Raw genomic sequence first — 24,438 nt, 5'->3', positions numbered from 1 at the left:
TATATGGACTTTAAGGAAAAAAAAATGTCATGAAAAACCTAGGGGTGAAACAGGAATAAAGACACAGACTTACTAGAGAATGGACTTGAGGATATGGGGAGGGGGAAGGGTAAACTGTGAGAAAGCGAGAGAGAGGCATAGACATATGTACACTACCAAACGTAAGGTAGATAGCTAGTGGGAAGCAGCCGCATAGCACAGGGAGATCAGCTTGGTGCTTTGTGACCGCCTGGAGGGGTGGGATAGGGAGGGTGGGAGGGAGGGAGACGCAAGCGGGAAGAGATATGGGAACAGATGTATATATATAACTGATTCATTTTGTTGTGAAGCTGAAACTAACACACCATTGTAAAGCAATTATACTCCAATAAAGAAGTAAAAAAAAAAAAAGCCCATTGATGTTTAATTTGGTATTGGTTTGAATCTATAGATTGTGGAGAACTGACATCTTAATAATATGGAATTGTCTGATCCATGAACATGGTATATCTGCATTTATTTTTCTTTATTTCTATTGAAATATAGTTGACATACAATATTATGTTAGTTACAGGTGTATTCATAATGATTTGACACTTGTACACATTATGAAATGATCACCACAATAAGTCTAGTAACCATCTGTCCCCATATTGTTACAATATTACTGACCATATTCCTTATGCTGTAATATTACAACACCTTGACTTACTTATCATACAGCTAGAGATTTGTATCTCTTAAAACGTTCACCTATTTGGCTCACTCCCCACACACACCCCTCCCTCCAGGCAACAACCCATTTGCTGTCTATATCTGAGTCAGTTTTAATTTAAGTTTTTGTTTTGCTTTTCAGCTTCCATATTTGAGATCCTGTATTATTTGTCTTTCCTTTCTGACACATTTCACTTAGTATAACACCCTGTAGACACATCTATGTTGTCACAAATGGCAAGATTTCATTTTTTATGGCTAATATTCCATTATATAAATATATCACTTTGTCTTTATCCTTTTGCCTAATGTTGGACACTTAAGTTGCTTCTGTATCTTGGCTATTGTAAATAATGCAGCAATGGACATTTGAGTGCATATATTTTTCCAAATAAGGGTTTTTGTTTTCTTCAAATAAATACCCAGAAGTAAAATTACTAAATTATATTGCAGTTCTGTTTTTAATTTTTTGAGGAACTTCCATATTGCTTTCCATAGTGGCTGCACTGATTTACAATTCCAACAACAACACACAAGGGTTCTCTTTTCTTCACATCCTCACCAACACTTATTTGTTGTCCTTTTGATAACAGCCATTCTGACAGGTGTGAGGTGATATCTCATTGTGATTTTGATTTGCATTTCCCTGATGATTAGTGATATAGAGCATCTTTTCATGTGTCTGTGGCCAAATGTCTTCTTTGGAAAAATGTCTACTCAGGTCCCCTGGCCATTTTTAAATAGGGTTCTTTGCTATTCTGATGTTGAGCCATATGAGTTCTTTGTATATTTTGGATATAAATCCCTTATCATTTTGCAAATACCTTCTCCCATTCAGTTGGCTGCCTTTTCATTTTGTTGATAGCTTCCTTCACTGTGCAGAGCTTTTCAGTTTAATGTAGTCCTATTTGTTTATTTTTGCTTTTGTTTCCCTTGCCTAAGAAGATGTGTCCCAAAAAAATGTATTGCTAGGACTGACGTCAAAGAGCATACAGCCTATATTTTTTTCTAGGAGTTTGATGGTTTCAGGTCTTATGTTAAAGTCTTTAATCTAGTGTGAAAAAGTAGTCCAGTTTGGTTATTTTGCATGTAGCTGTCCAGTTATCCCAACACCATTTATTGAAGAGACTGTCTTTTCCCCATTTTGTATTCTTGCCTTCTTTGATTGACTATTTAAGTGTCATTTTATTTCTGAGATCTCTATTCTGTTCCATTGATTTATGTGTCTGTTTTTGTGCCAGTACCATACTATTTTGAATACTGTAGCTTTGTAGTATAGTTTAAAATCAGAAGCATGATACCCCCAGCTTTGTTCTTTCTCAAGGCTATTTTGGCTATTTGGGGTCTTCTGTGATTCCATACAAATTTTAGAATTATTTGCTCTAGTTGTGTGAAAAATGCTTTTGGTATTTTGATAGGGATTGCACCGAATCTGTAGACTGCCTGAGAAGCATTTTAACAATATTAACTCTTCCAATCCATAAGCATGGAATATATTTCCATTTTTAAATTTCATCTTCAGTACCTTCCATCCATGTCTAATAGTTTTCTGAGTAAAAGTCTTTTACCTCCTTAGTTAGGTTTATTTCTAGATACTTTACTCTTTATGATACAATTGTAAATTGGGTTGTCTTCTTAATTTCTCTTTCTGATATTTTGTTGTCTGTACAGAATTACAGGAGATTTCTGTATATTAATTTTGTAATCTGCTACTTTACTGAATTCATTTATTAGTTCTAATTTTTTTGGTGGTGTCTTTAGGATTTTCTATATATATAGTATCAGGTCATCTGCAAAGTGACAGTTTTAATTCTTCTTTTCCAATTTGGATTCCTTCTATTTCTTTTTCTTATCTGATTGCTGTGGCTAGAACTTACAATACCATATTGAATAAAAGTGGCAAAAATGGGCATCCTTGTCTTGATCCTGATCTTAGAGGAAATGCTTTCAACTTTTCACCATTGAGTATGATGTTGGCTGTGGGTTTGTCATATATGGCCTTTATTATGTCGAGGTATGTTCCCTCTATACCCATGTTGTTGAGAGCTTTTACCATAAATGCATGTTGAATTTTGTTAAAAGCTTTTTCTACATCTATTGAGATAATATAATTTTTATTTTTCAATTTGTTAATGTGGTTATCACATTGATTTGTGGATACTGAACCATCCTTGCATCACTGGGATATAATCCTTTTAATGTGTTGTTGAATTCAGTTTGTTAACATTTTGATGAGAATTTTTGCATCTAGGTTCATCAGTGACATTGGCCTGTGATTTTCTTTTTATGTATGGTAATTTTGTCTGGTTTTGGTATCAGGATGATGCTGACCTCAGAACAAGTTCGGAAGCATTCCTTTCCCTTCAAATATTTGAAGTAGCTTGAGAGGGACAGATGTCAATCGTTCTTTAAATGTTTGGTAGAATTCATTAGTGAGGCCATTTGGTCCTGGACTTTTATTTTGTGGGGCATTTTAAAATTACTGATTCAATTTCATTACTGGTAATCAGCTTTTCTATTTCTTCCTGAATCAATCTTGGGAGTTGTACATTTCTAGGAATTTATTCATTTCTTCTAGGTTGTCTTCTATTGGTGTAAAACTATGTAGTAATTTCCTGTGATTCTTTGCATTTCAGTGGTGTCAGTTGTAACTTCTCTTTCACTACTGACTTTATTTATTTGGGCTCTCTTTCTTTTTTTCTTGATGAGTCTGGCTAAAGTTTATCAATTTTGTTTATCTTTTCAAAGAACCAGCTCTTAGTTTCATTGATCTTTTCTATTTTTTTTTGTCTCTATTTCATTTACTTCTTCTCTGATCTTTATGATTTCTTTCCTTCTACTAATTTTGAGTTTTGTTTGTCCCTCTTTTTCTAGTTCCTTTAGGTGTAAGGTTAGATTGTTCGTTTGAGATTTTTGCTGTTTCCTGAGGTATGCTGTATCACCATAAACCTTCCTCTTAGAACTGCTTTTGCTGTGTTCCATAGATTCTGGATCATCGTGTTTCCATTTTCATTTGTCTCCAGGTATTTTTTAATTCCCTCTTTGACTTCTTCAGTGATCCACCGGTTGTTTAGTACCATATTGTTTTGCCTCCATGTGTTTGTGTTTTTTGAAGTTTTTTTGTTTCTAGTAGTTGACTTCTAGTCTATTTAGCATTGTGGTAGGATAAGATACTTGATATGATTCCACTCTTCTTAAATTTAATGAGGCTTGTTTTGTGGCCTAGCTAGAGATCTGTCCTGGAAAATGTTTCATGTGCACTTGAAAAGAATGTATATCTTGCTGCTTTTGGATGGAATGTGTGTGTGTGTGTGTGTGTGTGTGTGTGTATATATATATATATATTTTTTTTCTATGTGGTCTAATCTGTCATTTAAGACCAGTGTTTCCTTAATGATTTTCTGTCTTCATGATCTGCCTATTGATGTAACTGGAGTGTGTTAAAGTCCCCTACTATTATTGTATTACTCTCAATCTCTCCCTTTATGTTTGTTAATATTTGCTGTATGTATTTAGGTGCTCCTATGCTGGGTGTACACATATTTACAACTGTTAAATCTTCTTGTTGGATTGATCCCTTGATCGTTATGTGATGTCCTTCTTTGTCTCTTGCTGCAGTCTTTGTTTTAAAGTCTATCTTGTCTGATAGAAGTATTGCTACCCCAGCTTTCTTTTTGTTTCCATTTGCATGGAATACCTCTTTCCATCCCCTTATTTTCAGTCTGTGTGTGTCTTTAGATCTGAAATGAGACTCTCCTAGGCAGCATACATATGGCTCTTGTTTTTTAATCCATTCAGCCTCTCTATGTATTTTGATTGGAGCATTTTAATCCATTTACATTAAAGTAATTATTGATAGGTATGTACTTATTGCCACTGTGTTTACTGTTTTGGGGTTTTGTAGTTTTGTTTGTTTCTTCTTCTTTTGCTCTCTTTCCTTGTGATTTGATGACTGTCTCCAGTGTTATGTCTGGATTCCTTTCTCTTTTCTTGCATGTATGTATCTATTATAGGTTTTTGGCTAGTTGTTACCATGATGTTTATCTATAACACCTATATATGTGATTATTATAAGTTGATGATCTCTTAAATTTGACTGCATTCTAACAACCCCACATTTTTACTCCTCCCAACCGCATTTAACTTTTTTGTTATCATATTTTACATCTTTTTGGTTTTTGTAGCCCTTAGTTATTGTGGATACTGATGGTTTTACTTTTGTCTTTTAACCCTCCTACTAGCTTTATAAGTGGCTGATCTACTACCTTTACTATATGTTTGCCTTTACCAACGAGACCTTTTCTTTTGTAATTTAAATGTTTCTAGTTGTGGTCTTCTTTCTTCTGCTTAGAGAAGTCCTTTTAACTTTTCTTGTAAAGCCAATTTAGTAGTTTGAAATCTTTTAGCTTTTACTTATCTATAAATCTCGTTATCTCTCCTTCAAATCTAAATGATAGCCTTGCTGAGTAGAGTATTCTTAGTTGTAGATTTTTTTCCTTTCATCACTTTGAATATATGGTGCCACTAGCTTCTGGCCTGCAAAGTTTTTGCTGAAAAGTCAGCTAACAGTTTTATGGGAATTCCCTTGTAAGTAACTAGTTGGTTTTCTCTTGCTGCTTTTAAGATTCTGTATCTTTAATTTGTGCCCTTCTAATTATAATGTGTCTTGGTGTGAATCTCTTTGGGTTCATCTTGTTTGGGACTCTCTGTACTTCCTGGATCTGGATGTCTGTTCCCTTTCTCAGGTTATGGATATTTTCAGCTATTATTTCTTCAAATAAATTCTCTGCCTCTTTCTCTCTCTCTTCTCCTTCTGGGGCCCCTAGAATGCGAACATTAGTATGCTTGATGTTGTCCCAGAGGTCTCTTAGGCTAACCTCATTTTTAAAATTCCTTTTTCTTTTTTCTGCTCAGCTTGGGTGATTTACACTACTCTGTGTTCCAGTTCACTGATCTCTCTGCATTTATTTAAAAGGTTTACATTGAACTACACGTCTCTTCATTCAGGCAGCAAATTTGGGTAGCATTATAGCTTCTAGTTAGACACGCTTTAAAGCCTTAATCTGGTATAATTTGCAGTACAGATTTGCAATAAAAGAATGTCATCATGGTAAGTGTGGTCCAAAAGGAAAGCACACAGAAGTGGAACTGAACTATTCTCTATGCCTTATTTTCCTCATGTGAAAATTAGTATCTACCCCATATGTCTAAAGGAGTGACAGAAGAATAAAATGTGGTACAGACATGAAAGGATTTTAAGGCACTATTATTAAGATAAGACTAATAAAATCTCCCATTTGGAAAATGTGTAACATTCAAATTACCTGTCTATATATTCTAAATGTTTGGTCCATTTTTAAGCTGTCATTATACATGTGTCCTACTGTATGTGTATAATCTAGCATACACAGAAATGAGTGGCAAATATAAAATTTAAAGTAAGGTTATTATTTCAAGTATGGATTCAGAATATGGACATACTGTGATAGTATAATTTAGGAGTTAAAAGTGTATGTAAAACAGAAAAATGGCTTTGACAGAACAAATCCACTGAAACATAAACATGACTTATTGGCTCTGTGACCTTGAATGTATCAAAATTCCTAATTCTTAGTTTCCAAATTTGTAAAATAAATATAATAACAATAACAAATATATAATCCATATAAAAAGCTTAACTAAGTACCTGGTGCCTAGAGAGTATTAGTACATGTTTACTGGTGCCTTTATCTAGATAATATATTAATATCTACACAGGGTTGAGTGCATTTCAAAGTACTAATGTACACACTGTCCAAATTACTTATTTGCTCTCACTAGTTTTGAAAGAGAGAAGGTTTTTGTGAGTCAACCACATGAAAAAGATAAAATACTTGCACTGAAATGTGCTCTAAAAAACCTTAATTTCAGTTGCATTTGAAATAGGAAAGTATGGATTATATAATCCCTCCACATTGAATTTTAAAGATCAAAAATATAACAATTAAAGCCAGCAACAATCAGACCCTCTAAATATATGTGACCAAATTAACTGACATTTATGCACAATTATTATTTATATTTTAGACATTATCCCCAGCTGAAATGACAACACATGTAGTCAAATCATCCTGTTTATAAACTTAAAATTCCTTTAAGAGAAAAATACCTTTCTTGTTACTTTCTCTTTTTTTCCCTTGCTTCAGTAAGGAACAGTGTGATCTTTTGTATTTTAGCTATAAAAAATGAAGTAAAAAAACCCCAAAAAACGTATTGTACATTTAAATTAAACTTAGGTATTTTCTAAGCTTACAATTTACAAATAATGGCAATATTAAAAACAAAATCTATAACTAGGGTTTATGTTTTTACAGCATGGCTTGTTTCTAGTGTTTAAAACAATCATGCATTTCAACATGAATTATTTTACAAAGAACTGTCTCCTCTGCCCCTCAGGCTGAGATAAAATAGGCAAAGGCAGATAAATCAGTTTTTCCTTTTCTTTTCATCGATTATAAGACAAAGCAATGTCCACGTACTGTCCTTTGGAGTTTAGATGACGAGATTATATGGAATTCATTTGATTAGTTTATTGAATTCTCTGGTGAGCTGTCAAACAAAAACAAACAAGTATAAAATCCCATTTACAATTTGCTGAATTGTAGTCATAAAGAATGATGTGAGAGGTTATGTTGAAAAATGATGATTTATGAGTGTGTTTTTCTGATATAAGTTATTCCAATAAAAGTGATACATTAGTCAAAAATGGCACTTATTATGACATCAAAACTTTTTAATTATAAATGTGGAATTAAGCTAATCTAAAAAAGGAAAAGCTAAATCAGGATATAGTTATTAGTTCTAATAAAATCAATTCTTTCATTCAAATATTCTATAAACAAATACTTATCATATGCACACAAAAAACCTTAATAATAAAAAGAAAACTAGATGCACAAGACCTATTATCATTTTACTTCAGGCTTGGATCACAAGATCACATGGTGCTTTTAAACATTTCGGTAAAAACTCATTTTTTTCTATATTTGATGACATCTTACAGTGTGAACTTGATAGCTTTTAAAATATTTAACTTAATTTTACTGAGCAATGGTGGCAAAAGTATATCCATCTCCCTTCACTAAAGTTGCTGATTGTATTCAGAGGCTGAAGTTCTGCACAACCAGGCTTTTCCCTCTTTCTTATACTTGAAGACTCTTACATATTTTTCCTTTCCATATTGGGATCTAGATTAATGTACTATATATTTAGCATTTAAAAATTTTAAAATTCATCTAAAAATGTTTGCTTTTAAAAGACAGATCTGAAATATTTAAACCTAATTGTAAGCCTTAGTTCCTGGAAATGAATTTTGTATCTAACCCAACTCTGATTATAAAGAACTTTTTTCTACACTATAGTTCAATGTAAAAAAAAAAAGTAGTTGGATTATTTAAAAAACATTGCCTAACTTATGCTACGTCAAGGACTATATATTTTCTAAAATGCTACGTCCTTTCAAGAAATGACATTTCTCTATTTAATAGTTAGCTCTGATGTCTCAGGTTTAAACGTTTACACACAAAAATACTAAAAAGGATTTTTTGAGAATGTTAATCTGTACATAGTGACACCAGAAAACATCTCATTAAGCCAAAGTCCCCTTTAAGTAGTTTTCTGAAATCCCCACTGTCTTTAATCTTCTTCCTATCACTAGTTGTTGCTGACTATTCTCATATATATGAGAGTAAACTTTTATTATCCATGGTCCCAACTTTAGAGTGGCTGCTCCTCTTATCTGAGGGAAAGGGGATATAGTCTTAGGAGTAATGTAAGTACAAAATCCACAACGACTCATGATTTCCATGAACATGATAATACCCTCACCACCCTCCATTATGTATGACACTCCATTACACCCAACCATAAAACCAAGGCTCTGTTAAAAAGTGAAACTCAATTTCCCCTTGTGTTGTAATGGTGACAAAAATTCTTATTAAAATGATGTGAATGAAGTGAAAACATTTCAATATTCAATGCATTTCAATAGAGATCTCAAATACACCAATGACATTACATACAGAAAAATATTTTAAAACTTCCATACTTAGAAATTACATGCCCAGGGGTGAATCCAAAATAAACATGAGCATAGCTATAAAAAAGTCACTTATCATTCACTTATATTTTCTTTTGAATATCATAACCTCTTCCAAAAAGGACAGAGGAATATTTAAGACCCTCAGATTAATTTATTTTCTATTGTGTGTAACTATAGTTCCTATAAAATCCTGACCTCCAGAAGTGTTATATGACTTGATGTCAGAAAGTTGTTAAATACATTCACTGGGGATAAAAGCATGAGTGCTTAGTGATTGAGCACAAGTAGCAGGTACTTTTCAGAAAGCATTTAAAGTTTAATGTGAACAGCACTGAAGAGCAAACATAAAATTTATTAGAAATTTCTCATACTGAAGCACAATCTCTTCTATAGCATCACTTTCCTATGACAGCTGCCTTTCAGTACTAGGAAGGCTGTCTGGAGTTAAAAACAACAACTCATCCTTGTTCCAGAGTTCACTCTTTCAAATGCTTGACAATTGTTACCATGTCTTTTAAAATTTTTCTATATTTTAGGCAAAAGTTTGTATAATCTTTTATGTATAGAAGGAAAAATGTTTAGATCTCTCACCATCCAAAGGTCAGTCTTTCTTAAATAGTCTCAAGGTTTTCAGGGTTCTTAAGATAAGGTATGCAACGTTAAACATAAATCGTATTATGGTATAACATTAATCTGTCTGCCTGTCTATCCATCTGTCCGTCCATCCATCCAACTAATTACTGATCACTAAATAATAGTCAGCCTCTAAGATGTATTCAAGTAATCTCTGTATTCTTATATTTATGTCTTGTGTAATTCTCTTCCGTTGAGTGTGGGATGGACTTGTTGACTCACTTTTATCAAATAAAATACAGAACTGATGGAATGTCACTTCGGCTCTATGAAAAGATGGCAGATTGCATCTTGGCTACTCCCTTGCCTCGCTCCCTCTGGGGAATCTAGTTTCCATGTTGTGAGGCATCCCTGTAGAGAGGCTCTCATGAGAAAGCGGGGAAGTGGATCACAGAAACTGAGATTAAAAAAGTTGCTGTTTCAAGTCGCTAAATTTGGGAGTAATATGTTATGCAACAATACGTACACCAATTATGCCAGGCACATAGTAGTAAATAAGATAGTCAAGGTCCCACTTAAAGCTACAGACCCAAAAACATGAGTTCTTAAAAGTTACGTTGCAAGTCTATGTTTGAATAAGGAAAAGGGTCCATACATAATAAAGAATTTTATATAGATATATTTTTTTCTGGTAAAAACCCAATAACAAAATATTTTAAAAATAAAGTATACAGCACAATAAAATCTACATATTGTTAATGAAATTGTTTGACTACATCTGCCTTTCTTAAAGAAACATGATACTCCTTCCCAAATCACCATCACCTCAATATAATTAGTTAGCATAGCACTTTTTAAGTTAATTTTAACTATTATCACATATTTTAAGAATCAGTTTTACTGAGGTCAAGTTTATATACAACAAAATTTACCAAATTTAAATTGTATTATATGTTTTGACAAATATATATACAGTTGTATAACAAACACAATAACCACAATATAGAATATTCTGTCACCCCAAAAATGTTCCCTTTTCTTCTTTGCAGTTTAAATGGATTCAAGCAGTGTAAAGCCTTTTGTGTCTGGCTTCTTACTCAATATAATAGTTTTGAGAGTCATACATGGTGCTAAATATATTGGCAGCTCATTCCTTTGTATTGCTAAGAAATATTTCATGGTATGGAATATAATACAATTTGTAGATGCATTTATCAGTTAAAGGACACTAGAGTTGTTTCCAGTTTGGAGCTGTTTTGAATAAAGCTCCTATGAATATGCAAGTATGAGACTTTGGGTAGATACATGGTTTTACTGCTCTTGAGCAAATAGCTAAGAGTAGAACTGCTGGCTGGTATGATAAGTGTAAGTTTAACTTTATAAGAACCTGTCAAACTGTTCTGCAAAGTGGCTGTGTTATTTTGCATTCCCACCAGAAATGAAAGGATGTTATATTAAAGTTGCTCTACATCCTTGTCAATACACAGTAGTATCAGTCTTTTAAATTTCAGCCATTCTAGTGGGTGTGTAGTTGTACCTCACTGTGGATTTAATTTCCATTTCTCCAATGATTAATGGTGTTGAGCAGCATTTCATGAGCTTAACTGTATATCTTCCTCAGTGAAGTCTCTCGTTAATTGATTTGCAGGTTTTCAACAGGGTTATGTATATTCTTATTGAATTATAAAGAGTTCTTCATATCTTCTAAATAACAGTGCTTTATCAGATAATTGTTTTGCAAATATTAGTCAGTAGCTTGCTTTTTTATTTTAAGGGTATTTTTCAAACAAATGTTTTAAATTTTGATGGTTTAACTTATCATTTCTTTTTCTTAAATTTCTTGCTTTTGTGTCCTAAAAGATCTTTGATTAACCCAAGATCATAAAATTTTTGCCTGTTTTCTAGAAATTTTATGGTTTCAGCTGTTGCACTAAGGTCTATGATCAATCTTGAGTTAACTTTTGTACACACTGTAGGATGAAGGTCAAGTTTTGTTTTTTTTTTTAATGTGGTTTTCCAATTGTTCCACCACCTTTTGTTGAAAAGACTATAATTCCCCCCATTGAATTACCTTGGTGCATTGGTCAAAAATCAGGCCTATATTAGAACTGTCTATTCAGTTCCATTAATCTATATTTTTATCCTTATGCTTAAACCAGACTGCTGTAACTAGTGTAGTTTTCGGACAGTGGCAGTCCTTCAACTTTGTTCTTTGTAAAAAAAAATGTTACTTTCTCCAAAAAAGCCTGCTGAGATTTTCATTGTGATTGTGCTTTAATCTGCAGATTTGGGGGAAACTGAAATCTCAACACTATGAGAGTCCCGTACCACACAAAGACTTGGGCTTCTTGGTACCACGCCCATGCCCATGGTGGTTTAAAATCTGGAGATCAACAAGTCCTGTGAAACCCAGTGGAGGGATGATAACGAAGACTGTCTGATTCCTCCATGCCCACTCCTTCAATGCTTATCTTTCTCCTGCTGTTGTTGTGATATATCATTTCTGAGTATAAACTATTTGAGTCCTGTAAGTCCTTTCCCTAATCAATTACTTAAAGGAATTAACATGGTTAGCATAGTACTCACCAAGATCTCACTATGATTACTTAGTTTTAAATGATATCAGTAAAATTGAGGAAATAATAATGGTTTTCCAATGCTTTCAGCCAGGCCTGGGCTTCTAATGCCCCAGGAATATAGCCTGGTTTGAGCTGAACCACTTACTCACAGTGGACTAATATGCTTTAACTCATATAAAAGATGTAGGGTTGAAAAACACATATGCCCTTGGAAGTTATCATATTAAAATACTGGTCTTATAATTTCTCTGGTGTGTCAAAAATGGCACACCAAGGAGGTTTTCATTAGTACTATTAGTTCACAAATTCAGGTGTAACAATTCAAAGTTTAATAAAATAAAGCAGACTACGGTCAGATAAAAAGTGATTCTCTATAAGTGTGGGTGAAGTCAAAAGAACTTCATTGTGTGATTTTGATTTATATCCAAATGCTGGCACCAATTTCATATGCATTTCCAGGAAATAAATGTAAAAATCTATCTCCAATACTTAAAATATAATCACATCCAAATCTCAGCTTCGATTTCCTTAACACTATTAGTTTCTTATCTTTCCCCTTCCTGGCTCTTTAAAGCCATAAGTTTCATACATTCCTTCCAGATCTGTGCTTAGTAGTTAGAAAAATTCAAACTAAATTTAGTGATTTTTCACATATCCCTTTTAAAAAATAAATTTTAGTAACCACTAAATGTGATAGCTAGCTCACCAATACATAAAAAATATAGAACCATACATGTTTTAAACCCTCAGTTTAAAATGATTCATTAAAAATTCGGGTCTAGTTTTTGGATCTTGTTTTTTTTTTTTTTTTGCAGTACGCAGGCCTCTCACTGCTATGGCCTCTCCCATTGCGGAGCACAGGCTCAGCGGCCATGGCTCATGGGCTCAGCCGCTCCGCGACATGTGGGATCCTCCCGGACCGGGGCACGAACCCGTGTCCCCTGCATCGGCAGGCAGACTCTCAACCACTGCGCCACCAGGGAAGCCCTAGGGTCCCATTTTGATATAAAGATTTTTGCAAAGTGAATGAGATTAAATGTATGCCTTTAAAAAATTAAAGTGGAATGTTCTGTAACCTCAAAGTCAAAAAAGTGGTATGAATGATGAATGTTACCAGGATGAAGAAATCACTAGGGGATAGGGAGATCAAGGAGGATTTCTTGAAGGGCAAAGGAGCTAAAATATGTTCCTCAAGATAAGTAGGTTGTAACCAGACGACAGTATTTTAAACAGAAAGAATGATAGAAAGGCACAAAAACAATAATTCACAAGTCATGTTTGAAGGATGATGACTACATTAGTAAGACTGTACTAGCGCATGAATATAGGGAGAGGTAAGAGATAAGACGGGATGAAAGACTTTTAATACCAGGATAAGAACTTAGATTCTGCACAGAATGGAGGGCCATTGAAGGTTTCTAAAGAAGAGAGGGACATAACGAATGCAGAATTATTATTTCCACCCACAGGTCTTAGTTCTACTACTAGATTTATGTAGAATGAGTCGATTCCTTTTTCCATGATAGCCCTAAAACCTGCTATTATGTTCTTCCATTAGGGATAAGGATGAGAAGGACAGATTAAAGAGAGAGACTGAAATCATGAAACAGTTAAGCCATTCGCCATCTGTACAAGGCTTGAAATGAGCACAAAATTATGAAGAGAAAGAAAGGGATGGCTATGAGTTCATGTAACCACAAACTTTTTTCCAAATGAGAAATGTTCTTATAAGTTGAACATATTTCTTACTTTATTTCACTTTAAAATTCACTGCAGAGTGTAATGAGCAGCTTCAAAACCAAGTTCTTCACTGACACAGAGAAGTGCTGTCTCAAGAACAGACAGCAATTCTGCAGAGACAATCACATTTACTGAGGGGCTCACCCGTGCAGCTCTGAGAGTACATCAGACAGTTTTCCCTGCACTCTTTCCAATTATTTTACATACTTTTCTTAGGATGACGGGTATTCTTGAAGCATTAAAATAGCATCCATAGAAGTCATTTAGGTTGTATTCTTTAAACACTCCTTTCATTGTTAAAGGATGTTTTCCAATTGAAAAAGCCTAAATTATAAAACCTAAACCCATGCTTGTGCAACATAAAATATGCTGCAATAGGGCTTCCCTGGTGGCGCAGTGGTTGAGAGTCTGCCTGACGATGCAGGGCACACGGGTTCGTGCCCCGGTCCGGGAAGATGCCATGTGCCGTGGAGCGGCTAGGCCCGTGAGCCATGGCCTCTGAACCTGGGCATCCGGAGCCTGTGCTCCGCAACGGGAGAGGCCACAACAGTGAGAGGTCCGTGTACCGGGGGGGGAAAAAAAAAAAAATGTATATATATATATATATATATATATATATATATATATATATATATGCTGCAATAAAATCCTAATGTTACTCTCTTTATAGCAATATTAACTAATCGATATTTTCAGAATATTTGGCAGTTTCATTTTGATGATGATAACACTATAACACTTTCATAACTACACACAGTAAATAATGTCCTCTTATGTGTTCCTTTATAGGATTTATGGAAAAGTATAAGGCATAAGCAATACTATATTAAAAAATAAGTACCCTGTGACCAAATAAAATGGATTTCAAACCTTGACCTTAGTTGGCTCAGGACTACTTTGTTTTCCAAGCTACAAATTTTAGGACCCCAGGGTTAGATATAAATTTAAGGTCCAAAATAATGTACCCTCTGTCCTATTAAGTTGGAAAAGTTATAGTTTACCAAAGATTAGTCCTTCCTGATTCTTTAAAACAATAAAGAGATTTTAAAATGCATTTATTAACCTTTTAAGGTTAATGATTTATCATTCAGCCTGCTTGTCTAGTAACATGTATCATTGGATATATGTATCATCATTTCAATTTCAATTTACTGTATAACTGGTTTTATTGAAAGGATTTGGAGTCTAAATTCATATTTATTGAGAAATTCTATCTTCCTAGAAATTACTGCTATGTTAGCAATAAGACAAACTAACATAGCTTGGTAATTAACCATATTGATTCACACTGTACACTTCATATCTTTGTGTCTTTCTAGAATACTATAATTTTTAGTTTTAAATTACATTTATGAACTAATTACAATAAAGAAGGAAAAATTTTAAACTAAAGGCAAGTTTTTCGTATTTAGATAAAATTCTTCCTGTAATTATAGGTACAGTTAGAGAGAAAACTAAAATTCAACAAAATATCAAGTAACCAAATTGTACCTCTCAAGCCACATACCTGACATTGCCCTTGGTGTTTCTGAGAACTGTTGCAGCAAAATTCTGTGTGACACCCACCAAGCTGATTCCATCCACTTCCACAATCTGGTCATTGACTTGTATTCTTTGGGAAGAGGGAAAAAATTACCCACAATTAGTTTTTCTGATAATATATTACCATTCCCAATAAATGAGTTGACAAAATTGATTTTCAAGATACTCTTATTGATTCAAAATTTGTCTCCAAGTTCCAGATCTTAGTCAAAAGCTTAATGTTTTTTAAAAATTATTTTGAAAAACAGAAATAAGCAATAAGTGGAGAGATTCCGTTTATCCAACATCCATACTCCTATCACAAAGAATTGATAACTGCTAATGGATGACATATTTAAACCATATTTTAGCCCATAATAAATCACATAAAACATAACAGAGCCAACTGAAATACCCTTTGGGCCTCATACCTAACCCTCATCCCACCTCTCCTCCCCAAGGAAAAATATCACCAGGAATTGCAGGGAATCCTTCCAATTCAAGTTGTATACTTGAATTATGTAATGCTTGTTAAGTGTATGTGTAATGCTCATAAGTGTATCTATATAGGTAGATAGATATACACACGTATATAAATGTACATATACACACACACGCACATACATGAGTGTATGTGCGTGTGTATGTATATTTATTTATGTCTAGGAGCTATATATAGTATTATTGTAGTTTATCATATAATGCCTTTAAAGTTATATACATGTTTTATATGTACCATTTTTTATTCCTCAAAATGAAATATTTCAATCATGGAGAAATGCAGAGGGAATTAGATAATAAACACTCATGTACCCAACACCCAACTTTATCAAATCCCAGCACTGCAATATTTGAGTCAGACTTTTTTCTAAAAACAATATTACAAAAAAGCCAAAGCCCCTTTATTATTTGTCTTCAATTCTATTCCCTTCTCTGCTTCTACAGAAGTAACTATCATTAATTTTGATGCTCAGCCTTTCTACTGATGCTTTGAAATATAAATAATACATACACATGAAGAGGCACAATATGTGTACATCTGCAGTTTTCAAACATTATGAAATATACCTCTCTTTCTACAATTTAGTTTTCTTCACTCAACATTACATATGAGATTTATCCATGGTTATAAATACGATTCTAGCTAGTTCATTTTATTTTACTTAATTTAATTAAATTAATTAATTTATTTTTTGGATTGGCAGTATTTTTATTCTCTGTTCTGGTAGGTCTAAATAGGAAGCCAACTTAATTCAGAAGTTGATAAGTGATAACCTAGCTAGTTCATTTTAACAAGCATATAGTATTATCTTTCATGAATATTCTAAAATATATTCATCCATTATTTTGCAGATGGGCACTGTATTGTTTTGAATTTCAGCTATTATGAATACTGATGTAATAACATTTCATATGTCTCCTTACGTACATGTATGAGTTTCTCCAGGATATATAGCTAGAAACAGAATTTCTGAGTCAAAGAACACAGGCATTTTCAACTTTGGCAAACGGACACATTTCAGTTCAAAATGCTTATACCAGTGCAAATTCCCAACAGCACTGTAGAGAGGTTCTGAGTCTCTCCACACCCTCACCAATACTTGGTATATTCAGACCCTTTAAATACCACCAAACTTATAATTGTAAAAAGGTATCATGTGATTTTAATTGCATTTCCCCGATTATAGTGAGGTTCAATGTTTTTTCGTAAGTTTATGAGTCATAATGTCCCCTTCTGAGAACCGTTAGAACCTTTTACCAATCTTTGTTGAGTGTTTTTTCTCATAGATTTATATAAGATGTCTTTATCTTGTATACTAACACTTTCTTAATTAAATATGTTGCAAATATCTTTGGCCCAATCTGTAGCTCATCTTTTCACATTTTTGAGGGAAATGGTGGTTTTAAGAAGAACAGTTTTTAAAAATATAATCATATTTTTAATTTTGGCTTTATATTAGGTAGTTTTTGTGTTTTGTTTAAGGAATCCCTTTCTGCCTCAAGGTTATAAAAACATTCTATATTTTCTTTTAAAGGTCTTAAATTTTGTTTTTCTGCATTTTTAGTTATCCACCTGTAAATAATTTTTTATTATGATATGTGTTAACAATCTTCTTATTTTTTCCAAGTATATAAACAATTGGGTTAACAACATTTAATAGTCCACTTTTTACCCACTGAGTTGTAGTGCTGCCCCTGTCAGGTTTCAAATGTGCATCAATGTGGTTTCTACTTGACTGTCTATTTTTGCACACTTACATTGTTTCATAATTAGTTTTGACATTTCATAGGGTAATTCCCTTTACCTAGTTCATTGTGTTCAAAATTTTCTGAGCTCTTCTTGGGCTTTTTCTTTTCATAGTTTGTTTTGGATTTACTTGCCAAATTCTCTAAAAACATTTTTTGGAGTTTTAATAAAATTATACTGATTTCTAAGATAAGTTTGGGAAAAACTGAATCTTTATCATATTGATTCTTCCCATCAATAAAAATTAACTGCTACTATAATTATCTTGAGCAGATGTTGTATATATCACATGCTGTTGCTATGTATTAAGAAAAGTTATTTAAAGCTTGGAAATAAAAACCAAAGGAGAGGCAATATGTTGTTTCAATGTCATGTACATACATTATTAAACAGGCCCAACCAAGGATAATTTGGGGGAGTGTATTTTAATTGATCCACTGTTTTTAAAATTGATTAAAAGTCTTAGACATACTAAAGTAGAACGTTAATTTGTAGACTTTTGTCCTAAATAAAATCAGATACTTTTCTTCTGTTATTAAAGATAATCCCATAGGTCATGGTTTATTTCCCTGTAGAATATTAACTGGCTTTGTATCTATCTTAGCAATGTTATTCTAACATTACTTTATTAACTTGCATGTAAACACCTACTCCTAAAATGTTCTTTGAACCACACTTACCATCTCACTGGTTCTCTCATTAATTAGTGAGTTGAATAAAGTCTGATACATGTACGTTTTATATTTATGAAAGTCATCTGTTAAACTCTGAATATTAGCCTGTAATAGCTTTGGAGTTTCCATAAGAGGCCAGAGTGGATTCACAAAACTAATTCAATTGTGTTACCACAGAAATGCCTTCATGGACTTTTGCTTGGTCCCCAGAGTTAGTCTAAAGCAGCAACAGAACTTTATCTTTGCTACCATGTTTTTTTCTAATTCAATACTTTTGACTTTTTTCTTGGTTCTTGGCCATGTTGGTTCTGGACCTAGTTTGTACTAGATAACAGCAACATCAACAACAACAACAACAATAAATAATTCCCCACTGGTAGAAGAAATGACTGGGAGTGTAATTTCATAATCTGACCATTTGAGACTTCTAATGGGATTATGGGGATCTGTTATCTCCCATGTAAGAGAAGATAAAGAATTTGAGTTGCTATCCTTTAATTTCTTTGTCTATTTGTGATCTCAAACTATTTCATTAAAAAAAATTCATGAACACTAGAAAGCAAAAAGCCCTTTGAATCTTGACTAGTGAGTTTTTTGTTTCTTGGATTACTTAACCTGTTTCTGAAGTTGCAGAACTGAGGCTACAAATTCTCTGTGCTGCTGTAATTGAGAGAACCCATGATCTCACTGTGTGCGTATGAAGTATGTTCCTAACTTAGAAGGGTATTAATAAACTAAATTATAAAGCCTCTTAAATTAAAGGAGCGATAATCTAATTGGTTCATAGAGAATAATAAGCACTTTCATAAATCTTATATTTTAGTATCTAATGAGAGTTTAAATGTGCTAGACGTTTAAGAAGAAAAATCCTTCTTGGAGATTCTGCTAGAAGCTCAGAAGTATTTTCGTATAAGAGACCAAGTTCATGTAATAAAAGTGAGTCTTTGGACAAATAAGACTAACTAAATAACTTTGGTTTAAAATACCTATCTATGTTTTCTCCATGATTTTGTAAAGGTGTGGGTTTGTATTTTTCTGAAGAGACCAGTTAATCTGAACTTCCTAAAATTGATACAAATACTGATCAGATAAATTAAGTACCCCTACATAAAGTTTAAAAAGCATAAAAAATATAAAATTGTGCTCAACTAAACTGAATCATAATACTAACAAACTTTTATATCAATGGTAATTATGTTTTATAGAGTGTCAGCTTAAAACATGATTTCCAAGATTCTTAGTTATTTCCAAAACCTTGGTCATAAAGCTTTTAATATATACAACTCTCCTTATGTTAAAATGTTACAAAGTTACTATAACTTTGCATCATGTTAATGAATGTGTTTATTCTTGCACTTTAAGAATATGTAAAAATAGTACATGTGGCTGTAGAAAATTGTATTTGTTAGTCTGCTAAATTGCTTGTGTATGATAGGTGATTATTATCAACTTCCTATCTATGAGTGAAGGTTGCTTCTAAAAGGTGGTTAGGTAGACTATGAGTTAAATTTAAAATGAGTAATTAAGACTATGCTAACAGCAATGCGATAGAAAAAAAAATGAGTAGGTAAGGTAATGGAATGAATTTCTGTTTTTCAAGAGAATGAATAGCAATTTAGTCCAAAAGTATCAGCCTGTTTTAGAATATGAAAGAACATAATGAAGATCAAAACTTGAGTGTGTGGAGAAAGTTGAGGAAGGTTTAAAGAAGCGATTTTTATTTACCTTGGTTTGTACCATGTGGGGCCAGAAAGATGCTATAAAATGGGCTGCATTTTGACAAAACTTTTTTTTTTTTTTGCGGTACGCGGGCCTCTCACTGTTGTGGCCTCTCCCGTTGTGGAGCACAGGCTCTGGACGCGCAGGCTCAGTGGCCATGGCTCACGGGCCCAGCCGCTCCGCGGCATGTGGGATCTTCCCGGACTGGGGCACGAACCCGCGTCCCCTGCATCGGCAGGCGGACTCTCAACCACTGCGCCACCAGGGAAGCCCAAAACTTACTGAGTTTTGAAGGATTTATTCAAAATATAATTTAGAAGAAAAGAGTGTAGTTCTTCTACTACCAGAGTTACATAGAACGAGTCAATTCCTTTCTCCATGATAGTCCTTCATATATTTGAGAACTGCTAATATGTTCCTCCATTAGGGGTAAAGGAAGAGAAGGACTGTGAAGAGAGACACTGAAATCATGAGACAGTTAAGAAGCCATTTGCCATTTGTACAGTTTGAAATGATAACAGCACAAAATTACGAATGAGAGCTCCTTTTACTTCACATTCTCATCAGCGTTCATGTTGATAGCATTTTAGATTTTGGCCATTCTAATAGGTATCTAATGGTATTTATCATGGTTTTAATTTGCAGTAACTCATAGACTGGAAGAAAAATTTTAAATATCATATATCTTATATGGGGCTGGTATCTAGAATATTATAAAGAACAGTTACAAACCAATAATAAAAAGACAAACAACCCAACTTAAAAATAAGTCAAAGAAAAATATTCAATACCATATGATCCCACTTACATGTGGAATCTAAAAAACAAAACAAACAAACAAAACAAGAAAATCCACCAGCTCACAGATACAGAGAACAGATTGGTGGTTGCCAGAGAGTAGGGGATAGGGGATGGGCAGACTGGGTGATGGGGGTTAAATGATACAACCTCCAGCTATAAAATAAATATGTCATGGGGATGTAATGTACAGAATTGTGACTATAGTTAATAATATTGTAGTGCCTATTTGAAAGCTGCCAAGGGAGTAGATCTTAAAAGTCCTCATCACAAGAAAAAAAAAGAAAATAAATTTTGTAACTACATCTGGTGATGGAATGTTAACTAGACTTATTGTGGTGATCATTTCACAGTGTATACAAATATCAAATCATTATGTTGTACACCTGAAACTAATATAATGTTATATGTCAATTATACCTCAATTTCAAAAAGTGAGCAAAGGATCTGAATAGGTATTTCTCCAAAGAAGTTTCACAAAAGGCAAATAAGCATACGAATAAGGTGCTCAACATCATTAGCCATCAGGGGAATATAAAAACTAAACTAAGACCCCTCTTCACACCTACTAAGATGGTTATGATCAAAAGAAAGGTAGTACCTGAAACTGAACACAAAATTGTTAATCAACTATACTCCAGTATAAAATAAAATTTTTTTAAAAAGACAGATTGTAACTTTAAATGGAGCATAACCTATAAAAATATTGATTCACTATGTTGTACACCTGAAACTACTATAATATTGTAAATCAACTATACTTCAATTTAAAAAAAAAGATTACAAGTTTTCATGAGATGTGGAGAAACTGTAACCCACATAAATTACTGGTAGCAATATAACATGATGCAGTTGCTTTGGAAAACCATCCAGCAGTTCTCCAAAAGGTTAAACATAGCATTACCATATGACTCAAAATTCCACTCCTAACTACATACTCAAGAGAAATGAAATCATGGCCACACAAAATTTGTACGTGAATGTTCAAAGCAACATTATTCAAGATAGCCAAAAAGTAAAAACAATCTAAATATCCATCAACTGCCAGAATAAACAAAATGTGGCATATGCATTCAATGGAATATTATTTGGCAATAAGATGAAATGAAATTTGATAGGTGCTACAACATGAATGAACCTTGAAAATAGTATACTAGTGAAAAAAGTCATCACAAAAGATCACATGTTATATGATTACATTTACATTAAATGTCCAGAAGAAGCAAATCTCTAAAGACAGAAAGTAGATTAGTGCCTAGGAGGGAGGAGGGGAGAAATATATTTTTCAAATTTGCACAAAAGTACAGTATGAGCTAGCAGTGGCCATACCATGCTGGATAGGATAGTCTAGGGCACTAGTTCCCAAACTGCCTAACTGCAATGGAAGAATGGAGCAATTTTGAAAATTAAAGATTCCTCAAGTTGCACCTCCTCCAAAATTCTCATTCAGAAGGTATGGAGTAAAGCACAGGATAGACATTTGTTTTTCAATTTTGTCTATTATGAATAAAGTTGCCATTCACATATAAGTCTTTATGTAGACATACATTTTCATTTCTTGGAAAATACCAACAAGTAGAATTGCTGGCTTGAAAGGTTAAGTATACGTTAAACTTTAAAAGAACTGCCAAACTGTTTTCCTAAGTGGCTGTAAAATTTTATGTTCCCACAAGCTATGTAGGAGTGTTCCATTTCTCCACATCCTTGCTAACATTTTATATTGTCAGCATTCTTATCTTTAGCCATTCTAGTAGATGTGGTATCTCACTGCAGTTTTAATCTGTCTCTAATGACGAATGATGTTGACCATTTTTTCATATGCTATTGACCATTCATATATTTTTCTCTTCAAAATAACCGTTCAAATCTTTCATCTGTATTTTTAAAATTGAGTTGTGGTTCTTTTTGTTATTCAGTTATAAGTGTTCTTCGTATTCTTGACACAAGTCCTCACATGAATGTTTAACAAATATTTTCTTCTTGTCTATATAGCTTCCCTTTATCATTTCATAGCTGTGCCTCTCAAAGAACAAAAGTTTTGACTTTAATAACGTTCAGTTTATCAGTTTTTTCTTTGATGGTCCATGCTTTGAGTCCTGTCTCAAAAATCTTTACTTAATGGTAGGACACAAAGATTTTCACCTATGTATTCTCTTAGAGATTTCATGGTTTGAACTCTTATGTCTAGACCTATGATTAATTTTGAGTTAATTTGTATACGGGGTGAGGTAAGGTTTGTGGTTCAGATTTTTTGTTTTTCCATATGGATATCTAATTCTTTTTTAATTTTTACTTTATATTGGAGTATAGTTGATTAACAATGTTGTGTTAGTTTCAGGTGTACAGTGAAGTGATTCGGTTATATACTGAATCTGTATCTATTCTTTTCCAAATTCTTTTCCCATTTAGGTTATTACAGAATATTGGATATCTAATTCTTGTAGGACTACTTATTGATTGTACATTTTACCACTGAATTATCATGGCACTTTTTTTTTTTTTTGCGGTACGTGGGCCTCTCACTGCCGTGGCCTCTCCTGCCGCGGAGCACAGGCTCCGGACACACAGGCCCAGCGGCCATGGCCCACGGGCCCAGCCGCTCCACGGCACGCAGGATCCTCCTGGACCGGGGCACGAACCCACGTCCCCCGCATCAGCAGGCGGACTCCCAACCACTGCGCCACCAGGGAAGCCCTATCATGGCACTTTTATTGAAAGTCACCTGACTATATCTGTCTCAATCCTTTCCTTACTTTCTATTCTACTTCACTGATCTCTGTTTCTATTTTCATACCAGTATCACATGGCCTTGGTTACAGAAGTTAGTAGTAAGTCTTGAGAAAGGTAAGGTTAGTCCTCTAACTTTATTCTTTTTCAGAATTGTTATTCTAGGTCCTTTGCATTTCCATATGCATTTTGGAACCAGATAGTCAATTTCTACCAAAAAAAAAGAAAAAAAAGAAGTCTCCTGAGATTTTTATTGTATTTCTTTGAACCTACAGATAAATATGGGGACATCTGACTTCTTAACAATGTTAAGCCTTCTATTCTATAAACACTGTTAAGTCTCCATTTATTTATCTAACCAAATATCACATTACCATCAATCCCTAATATCATCTCAACATTTTTCATTTTTTATCCAACAACATCCTCACATAACTAAAAGCTCTAAGATAAGCCATACCCTGAAAAGACTGTTCACATTTGTGTTTTTGTACCTTTTACAAAATATCTGCCAAAAATCCCTTCTCTACCCTCTCAAAAGCCTTCTCCTAAAGGCCCAGCTCTTCTCTTTGAGGAATTATCTGCTTATCCAAGCCTAATGAATTTTTAAATTCTTGAACCTCTTCTAGATCTTATATTTTATACCCCCACGTAATGTTGATGCTACCAGATAGTTTGATACTCCTTTTTAAATTTTTTTGGATTTTTAAATTGAACTCTGGTTGATTTACAATACTGTGTTAGTTCCAGGTGTATAGTCAAGTGATTCAGTTATATATGTAGATAGATAGATAGATAGATAGATTTAACAATGAATCCAGGGATACACCATACACATAACATGATGAAAAACAAACACAAATGCATGTGCCACAGTCTATTACATTTAAGGGTACAGAGGCCAAGAGTTCAGCTGGGCTCAACTTATGGCAGTTAAATGGTTTCATTGAGGAACTGGATACTAAGCTTAGCCCTGAAGTAGAAGGTAATAAAATGTTGAGAAAAATATGATTCTGGGTAGGGTGAAGAGGATGAAAGGAAATGTGGCAGTAAGAAAAAAACCTGAACCTTGGAACGCTCAGATCT

At 33.6% G+C, this 24,438-nt stretch overlaps 1 protein-coding gene across 4 annotated transcripts in view; it reads right to left on the bottom strand.

Annotated features, from left to right (window-relative positions):
- Window positions 1-24,438, bottom strand: part of PPP1R9A (protein phosphatase 1 regulatory subunit 9A) — a 327,421-nt gene that overhangs the window by 112,735 nt on the left and 190,248 nt on the right. For all 4 annotated transcript variants that reach the window (XM_049715130.1, XM_049715131.1, XM_049715132.1 and 1 more), the window contains exon 5: window positions 15,173-15,277. In XM_049715130.1, the coding sequence (XP_049571087.1) occupies window positions 15,173-15,277 (105 nt within the window). The remainder of the gene's footprint in view (window positions 1-15,172; window positions 15,278-24,438) is intronic.

Source organism: Orcinus orca, chromosome 9 (genome assembly GCF_937001465.1).
Source record: "Orcinus orca chromosome 9, mOrcOrc1.1, whole genome shotgun sequence".
Taxonomy (NCBI): Eukaryota; Metazoa; Chordata; class Mammalia; order Artiodactyla; family Delphinidae; genus Orcinus; species Orcinus orca.
This window is presented reverse-complemented; position numbering and strand designations above follow the sequence as displayed.